Consider the following 10,489-nt stretch of genomic DNA (forward strand, 5'->3'; position numbering starts at 1 on the left):
TAGGAAGCCATCAGCAAGGCGCAGGTCCCCATCTCAACTGCAGTCCATGTCTGCAGGTCCTATGCCAGCCTTTTCTGTAAGAGATATGCATCGGTTAGCTGCTTCTAGTTTTTGCCCCACTTACCAGCACACGCTGATTTTATGGCAGAAATGAATTCCACCCAAACAAACTCCCTTAGTGCACAATTATTCCTCGCTGGCTCCCTTTAGATAAATATCCATGAAGAGGCTTTAATTAAAATGTCAACAGGGGAGGCAGCCTTGCATGCTGCCATCTTCCCACTCAGCAGTAAGTTGGACCCGGGTAGAGTCCAACGGGAAAAATGAGAACTGAGCTTGCCAGGAGGGCCAGCCCCGTGTCAGGGAAGGGACCTGCCCCTGCCCACTGCACAGCCGAGCGCAGACCTAGTGGGACCTAAGCCAGACTCCTCCTTAGTTCTGAGGCCAGAGCTGGCTCAGACGCTGTGCACTTGGACATCGGCAAATGGCAGGGTGTGGGGATGCATGTGACCGAGAAAGGCTGTACCGGAATCCACTGCACAGAGGCCGGGGTGGTGGCTGGTAGCTCGCTTGGGTCTGGGTAGGGGGTCAGGAGGGCAAGGACCTGGAGACTCCTGCTGAGAAGGACACAGCATCAGCCGCAAAGGAGAGGCAGGGTGCTAATGCCTGGGTCTTTCACAATCTATGCGTGGAGTCTCCTAATTTTAAATGGTTCAGATTAGAATTTACTTTTTTTTTTTTGCACCCTTCTGCAACTCAGGTGGCCACATTGTGTCTCACTTGCTGATAGGTTCTGCAGAAAAAGGGGTTTATAACGAGAGAGGCAGGAAGTAGGGGAGGCGTGAAATTGCGATGAAGGGTGAAGGACAGTTTCCTGAGGTGACAGACTCTGCTGTGGCGCTGCTGAGGCTTCTGGATGATGTGTAGAGAAGGGATGATGTGTGACATTGACCTTGGCCAAGATGCTGCCTGTGTCCTTTTTGCTCTCCTCTGGAGGTGGGGGAGGGGGTCTGCTGCTTCCTGAGAGAGCAGAGGTGCTGCTGGAATGGCAGGGTCCTCAGAGCATGTGAGGGAAAACGGGGTAAATGCTGTCTTAAAAGAGGAGGGCTCTATCCAGCCTTGAGTAGAGGTTCTAGTTCATGCTCGCTCCTGGGGCAGCCCTTTTTGTCTCATTCACAGAGGCTGCAGAAGAAGAAAGCAATACAACTGGGCATGGGTACTCAAAGGCCCACTATCCTGTGTGCATGGCTTGGGTCCTTAACTTTATTTAGCCACGAAGTCTTTGTTGAAAAGACAGGGTTAGAACTTCACAAAGTACACAGCAGCTTTTAGTGACCATAGTGGGCTCAGTAGAAAGGGGGCCGGCTGCGGGCACACCCTTCAGGAATCCTCCGATATCACAGCCAAGCTCAAGGGAGGAATGGCTTTGTCCATGAGAGATGGACAACAACAACCTACCTGCACTCTGAGTCCCCATTCTGCACAGTTCTGCAGAGGAAGGCACCAGTAGGCAAAGCCTGCAGTGCCAACCTGCAAATGAGCTCCAACCCACTCAGGCTACCAGGGGCCAGAACCAGCTTACTGACCCCAAAATATCATAACCGTGGTTACACTTCTCATGCCTGAAAAAAAAAAACTGAAGTCTGTGAGCAACCCTAAACAGTCTCTGGCTGAGTGGGGTGTGTGTGTGTGTGTGTGTGTGTGTGTGTGTGTGTGTGTGTGTGGTGTGTGTGTGTGTGTGTGTGTGTGGTGTGTGTGTGTGTGTGTGTGTGTGTGTGTGTGTGTGTGTGTGATGTGTAAGCTACTGAGCCAGCCTTCCCCAGCCCTGCCGCAGCTCTCAGCCTTCAGAGTCAGGATATAGGGGTTGGGTCAGAGGTTCCTCAGCTCTCCACAGAGACCAGATACCCAGGCCCATGTGTGGGCAGCAATACCACCCTCACAGGGATCTCTGTGTCAATCAAATTTGTGTCACAGTAGCCAACTCAAGTGACGTAAAAGGAGGCATTTGTGTTTTGGCTCCCTTTCATGAGGCTTCTGTCTATGACTTTGTTGCTTGGGGCCTACAGTGAGGCGCAGCGTCATGGCGTGAGCATGAGATGGCGTGAGACTATTCAAACGCATGGTGGACAGGGAAGAGAGAGCACAAGACACATCACACGTGACCTGCTGCCACCAACCAGGCCCACCTAAAGTTTCCAAGACCTCCCCAAGTGACACTTCTACCTGGGACCAATGCTTTCATTCTGTGAGCCCTTGATGGGGAGAACGCAGATCTCAACTGTAAACCACCTTGGGAGCTTCATTCACAGGCTTGGACTCTACACAAGAGGAAGCCCGGACACAGCCTCATTCTTTTCTCGATCAAAACATTAAACGGGTTTAACAATTCCATGCACTTTTCTGACAGGGCTCTATAATTCTTTTGTTGCTGGATAAATGGAAATGATGAATTTCCCAGGCAAAAGCTACTTGGACTGAGATGTGTGTATACATGTGTGTATGTATATGAGTGTGCATGTAGGCATGCACACATCCATGTCCATTGTATCTTTTCTAGTTCTTAGTTATTATATTTTATTTATTTGCACCTCCCAACTGTCCTGTTTCCCTACTTCTTTTTATTCCCTCTCATCCCCCTCCTTTCTTTCATTCCTGCCCCCTTCCTGAGACATGGTCTCAGTATGCAGCCAGGCTGACCTGAAACTTGCAATCCTTCTGTCTAAGGGCTAGGATTATGTGCCACGATACCCTATTAGCAGTCTCACAGGCTTCAGTTTCATTAAGAATGATCAGCAACACAGCAGTGCTGGTTTGAGGTGAAGATGAATCAGCCATTCCTCTTTCCAGGGCTTCCCTCACCTCTTGGGCTGCCTGAATCTCCAGCTTCATCATGACTAACACACTGGTGTGCACTCTGGCGCTATTCTTGGTTCGCCTCCGGAAGGGAGGAAATAGATGGAGAGGCTGTTAGCATGTGATCAGTTCAGCACACCAGACTGTCTCTTCAGTCCCATATTCTAGGGATGTCAGAAGAGAGGCCCCAAGGTAGGTGAGTGAGCCCATCCCAGCTACACCAAACACACCCACGCAGCCATTGTCCACCTGTGCCCTCAGGTCAAGCTGAGTTGCACTTGTCTGGACGGCAGTGAGCAGTCCTGGCTGCTGCCTCTGAGAGACGGGGAGGTAGGGACTCAGGCCCCAGATGCAGAGGAGGCCCTGTACTAGACATCACAATAGGAGCTCTCCCTCAAAGAATGTGACCCCTTGGTCATTAAGTTCCAGGGGTGTTTTAAAAAGTAGATGAGGAGCCGGGCAGTGGTGGCGCACGCCTTTAATCCCAACACTCGGGAGGCAGAGGCAGGCGGATCTCTGTGAGTTCGAGACCAGCCTGGTCTACAAGAGCTAGTTCCAGGACAGGCTCCAAAACCACAGAGAAACCCTGTCTCGGAAAACCAAAAAAAAAAAAAAAAAAAAAAAGTAGATGAGGAGACAGCTCATGCACATTGGAAAAGTTCCCTCTTGGGAAAGCATCCGCAAAATTAACTCTTCGGCTCTGCTCAGGCAAGATGGTCCTTTTAAAGTTTTGCTCGTGAGTTGGTGCTCTCCTGCTGCTTTTTATAGGAGCTCTGGGGATTGAACACCGGTTGCCAGGCTTTCAAGCAAGTGCCTCTGCATGTTGAGCATCCATTCAGCCCTAAGATGTTGTGTATACATTTATCAATGTGGTACTTGGGGGTCAAATCCAAGGCCACGTACATTTGGATAAATGCTGTCTCTCTGAGATATATTCCTAGATCCTGTTTTTGTTTGTTTGTGTATTTTGTTTTGTTTTTGAAAGAAGGTCTCACTGTGTAGCCCAGATAGAGTCTCCTGTCTCAACCTCCTGAGTACTGGGATTGCAAGTGTGTCTAACACACCTGGCTCACACTGGTCTTTTCTGAAACTTCTGCTTGCACGGCATTGACTATCTGGGATGCTTTTGTTTGTATGTTGTATGGAATGTCTTTTTGCTGTGTGATAGAGGACCTTAAAACCCAGTGACTTTCGTGTGACATTATGGTCATTGTCTTAGGTTTCTATTGCAGGGGAGAGACACAATAACCATGACAGCTCTTATAAAAGGAAACATTTAATTGAGGTGGCGGCTTCCATTTTCAGAGGTTTAGTTCATTGTCGTCATGACAGGGAGCATGGTGACTAGAGGTGTGGCAGCGTGGAAGCAGACATGGTGCTGGAGAAGTCTACATCTTGATCCAAAGGGTGGTATCTTGACCATATATGAGACTTCAAAGCCGGCCTCCACAGTGACACACTTCCTCCAACAGAACTTCACCTACTCCAACAAAGCCACCTCCTAATAGTGCCATTCAGACCACCACAGTGATTTCTCTCGGCTCACCTGGGAAGTTTCTCACTTGGTCTCTGCTGGGCTCAGCTAAGTGATTGGTGCCAATTCACTTGGGGATTGATTGGTCTGGAGGGACCTTATCTAGGATATCTCATGATCCCCATTCTTCAGAAGGCTGACTCAGACTTTGACAGTTCATTCTGAAAGTGCACAGCCCTCTGTAAACTTTGCCTCACTCTGGTGATAGTCCACTGTCTACAACAGGTCATGTGAGGGAGGCACTATCACAGAATGTGCGTGGTGGAGAGGAGGAAGGCTTTGCATGGCCTGCCTCTGTGGCACCGGCAAGACATATACTAATTTTATAGCATATGCTACAAGACCCGGAGAGGTGAAGGGGGCTGTTAGCAACAGGACTAGGTTTAGGAACCCCTGTGGCCACCAAGCAGACATCCAACATTGAAGGCCCCACAGGTGTTGATCTCTACCTTCCATGCTCATTACCTTAGACAGCATCATGTGGTCCTTCTGTCCCTGGTGCTTCTACCTCTGGCCCAGCACAGAGAATCAAGCTGCTTTTTGCATAGTAGGGATAGAACATAGGACTTTACTAAGGACCACTAGCTATGTCCTCAGTCTGAAACCTTTTAACATTAAGCAAGTGGGTAAGTCAGAGGGTACTTGAAGGCAAGGTTAAATCTTGCTTTGCCTCTCCTGCGCTTGCAGTACCACCTGGCCACCTGGCCAGCCATCCTCAGACTGGTTTACATGTCCATTGACTGCTTCTCTGACTGCTGCATATCTTGATGGTCTGAAATTCTGTGCACAACTGCTTTTAGATACCTCTCATTCCTGTTTCTGTCGCCTGAGCCTGCCTTAGTGCTAGGGTTTGCAAGAGTGTAACCATCAAAGCCTGGGCATTGGATGTCTAGTCTCCAAGCTATATGAGCTCAAGAAGCACCACCATCCCTTGTCCCTATTTTCAGACTGTTTTTTTTTCCATGTGCCCAAGAGCCCCTGCGAATTCTACCTGGACCTCTAGCCATCCATCAACTCACCTGTCACTGCATCCATCTTCCTAGCAATCTGTGACAATAAGGAGGCACAAAAAAAGGATTGTGGTCTTTGTAGCAATCAATGCACTGCGATTCTCTCTGCTGGTGATAGCCAGAAGCAGAGTGGCCAGATTGTGGGAGGGCAGGAGGAAAGACTGGGAAATTAAGATCTAAAGACTAATATGTCCGGATGGGGTCGTGGATGGATTTCTTAACTGGGGTCGGGACTGTGCAGAGAAATAGCATCTCTGGAAAGACTGGACACAGGAGAGTCTGCCTTCTTCTCACTCCACAGTGTGAGCCAGCACCAGTCCACACGTGGGCAGCTGCAGTCATGGAGATTCTGAATGGATCATCTGTTCAGCTTCTTTTTCATAGAGGAGAGGAGTAGGCATGGAGCATGGGTTCTATCACATACACAGTTGCAGGCAGAGCAAGCTGAATTATGGAGTAGGGAAAATGCTTTGGACTAAGAGAATAATGGCTAGATCCAGTTACATCATGCCTAAGTATGCACCTGGAGACCAGTGTACCACACTCAGGCATTCATGTTTACTGATGCACTAGCCACAATTACCAAGATACAGAACTAGCTTAAGTTCTCAGACTATATAAAGAAAATGGGGTTATATATACACACTAGAATTTTATTCAGATGAGGAAAGTGGATGGAATTGGCAGCCATTGTGTTAAAGCAAAATAAGCCAGACTCAGAAAGATAAGTATTATGTCTTTCTAGATTTAAAACTAACTCCCCCACCTCTCTCTCTCCCTCCCTCCCCCCTCTCTCCCTCCCTCCCTGCCTCTCCCACCCCCTGTCTGCCTCTCTCTCTGTGTCTCTCTGTCTGTCTCTGTCTCTCTCTCTCTGTCTGTCTCTGTCTCTCTCTCTGTTTCTCTCTCTCTCTCTCTCTCTCTCTCTCTCTCTCTCTCTCTCTCTCGTGTGTGTGTGTCCATGTGTGATTAAAATAGAAGGAGTACTATTAGGAGAGGAGATTAGGATGAGATGTGATAACCAGGCTGTACATGAACAAAGTCTGATAAAGACATGGATGGAGATGTCTTGATGAAATCTGTTATTTTGAATGCTAATTAAGAGAATGAATTTAAAAAATAAACTACAACACAAGGCTTGAGGAACATCTCAGAGAAGAGGGAAGATTGTAGGAATCAGAGGACCAGACTGTCTGCTTGAGAGTGTGTCTTCTATATATGATAAGGAACTATACTCATGAAACCTCAACAACATGCCTGCCTAAACAGGATCTGCACAATGGCAACACCAGCTGACATGCTAACAGAGATAGGGAAAGACTCACAAGGTCTAACCCCTAGATAAAGAACTATAGAGGGGGGAATAATCTTTACCAAGGATGAGTCCACTGACAGCTATCCAATCCCAAGTGATCAGCCCGAAACACATACACAGAGCAACAACATGAAATGTTCTCTCTCTCTCTCTCTCTCTCTCTCTCTCTCTCTCTCTCTCTCACACACACACACACACACACACACACAGAGTAATAATGAAAGAAGTCATGAATTTGGGAAGAGTAAGTGAGTGGCCTACACTAGAGGAGTTGGAGGGGGAGAAGAGAAGGGTGGAAATGATTTAAATGCAATTCTCATACATTAAATTCTAAATAAAGACTAATATCAAAACTTACAAGGAAAGAAAAGGATTGACAGTACTTCTACCCATGAAGGTTGATAGTAGTTAATCTGATTACAGGGGAAAGCCAGTCATCATAGAACCTTCATCCAGAAACTGATGGAAGCAGATGCAGAGATCCATAGCTAGAACTGGGCCGAGTTCCCAGAGTCCATTCGAAGAGAGGAGGGAGCGATGATATGAGCAAAGGGGTCAAGACCACGATGGGGACACCCACTGAAACAGCTTACCTGAGCTAGTGGGAACTCACTCACTCAGGACTGACAGCAGGGGAACATGCATAGGACCAAACTGGACCCTTCGAATGTGGGGACAGTTGTGTGACTGGGGCAGTCTGTGATGCCACTGGCAGTGGGACCGGGATTTAACTATAGTGCTTGAACTGGCCTTTTGGAACTCATTTTCTTTGGAAGGATACCTTGTTCAGCCTAGATATAGTGGGCAGGGCCTTGGTCTCACCTCAAAGTGACTTGCTAGATGTTGTTGACTCCCCTTGGGAAGCCTTATGCTCTCTGAGGAGTGGATGGGGGGATGCGGTGGGTGGGAGGTAGAGGGAACAGGAGAAGGGGATGGAGTGGGGACTGGGATTGGTATGCAAAATGAGAAGAGGTTGATAGTACTACAGTCAGTCCCAACCTTGTTGGAAAAACCCTCATCTGACCTAATAGAGACGAAGGATCCAGTTGCCCTAGCAGCAGCTAGGGCAGACACTTTCTGCAAATCTGGTGTTGACCAATGAAGAGTCTCCCACAGTCCTCCTGGGTATAGGGTTGCCCAGCCTGCTGGAGGTTCAGGCAAAATGTATAGGAGAGCAGTCACCGGTGGTGTCCCCCAGCACCCCATTCAGCAGTGGTGTCTCCCAGCATCCCACTCAGCAGTGGTGCCCCCCAGTATCACATTCAGTAATGGTGTCCCCCAGTACCAAGGCAGAAGAATAAGGAATCCCAGGAGAGGTAGGGCATTTTGCAGCTCAGGAGCCCAGGGCTCTATGGTGGGCTTTTCCTGGCTACACAGGGAGGTCTTTGTAACATCTGGACACTTTGAGAATAGGGGAGGAGACAAGCAGTGGCCCGGAGGAGGCAGGATGAAGACTTGGTGGTTAGGTATTAGGGCCCAGAGGCAGACCAGGCACCCAGACACTGGAGGAAAAGGTGGGTATGATACAGACAGTGTGGGGCCAGATGTGTGGAATCTTAGGTATCCTCCCACACCAGCCTGTGATTACTGAGCTCCCCATCTCCAGGAGCAGCTTGACAGCATGGTTATGGAAGGAAGGTTAACACCCAGAAACCACCGTGACAGGACCTGTGAGGATGCTGAGGTGTGCCATTTAGACAGGAACTTGGAGAGGTTGCCTGGAAGCTGGCACTGTGTGAAGAGGTGGAGGAGGTGGGGGAGGTGAGCCTTCATTTCGAGGACACTTGGAAGAATTGTGCTAAGGACCAAAGAAGCAGGTTGTCTTTAGTGAAACAAAGCAGTGTCTAGCACATCCACCTCAGGACAAGCGCACCTGTGTCTGACCACATCTGGCTCCATCTTTAAACAGAAGCAGCCATGGCAGCCTCCAGCTCGCTCCTGTGGTTTCAGAAGCCTCGGAAAGCCTCCCTCGACTCTGGTCTGCCTCAGGGTCCCAGGTTCTCAGGAGTCCAGTTAACTGTCTGTTTTCTCTTCCCCTGCAGGTACCGGCCCTGCCTACAGCACAGACCCTCTGCTGTCGCTGCTCTTGTTAGCGCTGCATAGGTTCCTGCACCCATTGCTGGGACACTGACAGCCATAAAATTTCTGCAGCCACGCGAGGGAGGACCTTGCCACATGGACACAAGGACCAAGGGAAGCATGAAGAAGTCCATGCAGAAATAAATAAATCTTATTTTTTGGGGAAGTAACACAAATTTAGAAGACTTAAAGTAACGCATCAAGTTTCCAGATAGGATGGAGCGAAGGCCGTGCAGTCTGCATGGGGCGCTGAGCTCTCCACGGCAACGTCCAGTTTCTGTTTCTTTCCTTCACGTGCCCTCTGAGTCTTCATTTTGCACGAACTGTTGAACAGGTACTTTGAGGATAATATGTAAAAAAAAAAAAATCGGGTCAAAGCCTTTCTGACAAAGTAAAATATTTTTAGGAGATTATTGTGTTTAGAAATTTTTTTTGAATTTACTTTTTCTTTGGGGGCTTTTCTTTATTAAATTATTTCTTTGGAGACATTTTGATTAAAAAAACACCATAATTAAAACTCACTGTCAATAATATTTATTTTTAAATAAAGATTGGAAACAAGGGTATTGTTGTTTATAAACTGCACTGTATATTGCTGAATAACAGTTGAATAATAAAAAAGAAACCCTTTTAAATAGACTTTCTACAGCCATGTATGACTGTCCAGTTTCAGTGCCTGCTGCAGCCAGACACTGTGACCTCCTCTTCACAGACACCCAGGGCTGAATGTCTCCCAGGGCAGAAGGTAGCCCAGGACACCTGGCTGGGCCACAGCAAGCAGACAAGAGTATCTGCCTAGCCTGCCAAGGGACGGGGGACTTCCCAGAAACAAGAATGAAGAGGGCGGGCTACTGTGCAAGCCAAGAGCCAGCCTTCCTTTCCAGCCTTCAGTAGAGCTGAGGTGCACTTACCTGCTGTGAGCTCATATGCCAGCCTGTGCTGGTCCTAGCTTCAGTGAGCCTCAAAAAGAGAGGTGGCTAGTTGTCTGTACTCTCTTAGCTTATACCATGGGGATGGCTTTTGGCCTCTGAATCTGTGAGTTTAGGGACAGGTTGCATGTCTCAGAGACACTAATATGCCATGGGAGCTACCTACTATTAATTTCATGATAGGACTCCGTTAAATACCCAGACCTGTGGGTATTTAAATATAGCCAGACTTTTACAACTGTTGTTTATTTGGGGGGTTGTTTTGTTTTAGTTTTAGATTGGTTTGTGTATTTGAACGTCATGGTTTTCTTTAAATGAGAAGATCTCACACTATAACCTAGGCTAGCCTGAAATTCCTTTGCAGCATAGGGTAGCCTTGAACTTGTATCCTCTTCAGCCTCCTAAATGTTGGGAATATAGGTGTGAGGCCCTGAGCCTGGCTTAACCTGGATCAAATATGTGCAGTTGTCAGTGTTACTCACCAAATGTTTCCTTTCTCCTGACTCAGCATGTGTTGCCAACAGTTTCTAGCATCCAGTGGCGGAGGGGTGGGGGGAGGGCACAGCACCCACAGGAAGAAGGGGTTCATCCAAGACACTTGTTTGCTAATGCAAGGCTCTCTGAAGCACTCTCTTCCAATATGACAACAGGAACATTCTAAATAACAAGAGACACACCCCACCCACTGACAAGCAACACCTCTGTAACCTTACTGCTGGGTAGTAATGGCAGAAATGGTTTGATGAGGAGTGAGCATTACTTATTTCAACCC

General features: G+C 48.1%; 1 protein-coding gene across 3 annotated transcripts in view; it reads left to right on the forward strand.

The window, feature by feature from the left end:
* Nucleotides 1-9,404, forward strand: part of Vstm2b (V-set and transmembrane domain containing 2B) — a 31,677-nt gene extending 22,273 nt beyond the window's left edge. For all 3 annotated transcript variants that reach the window (XM_041631971.1, XM_041631973.1, XM_041631972.1), the window contains one exon: nucleotides 8,752-9,404. In XM_041631971.1, the coding sequence (XP_041487905.1) occupies nucleotides 8,752-8,840 (89 nt within the window). In that variant the 3' untranslated portion in view covers nucleotides 8,841-9,404. The remainder of the gene's footprint in view (nucleotides 1-8,751) is intronic.
* Nucleotides 9,405-10,489: the final 1,085 nt, after the last annotated feature.

The sequence above is a fragment of the Microtus oregoni genome, unplaced genomic scaffold, assembly GCF_018167655.1.
Source record: "Microtus oregoni isolate MIOR12 unplaced genomic scaffold, Mior012 000038F_ref0000394, whole genome shotgun sequence".
Lineage (NCBI taxonomy): Eukaryota > Metazoa > Chordata > Mammalia > Rodentia > Cricetidae > Microtus > Microtus oregoni.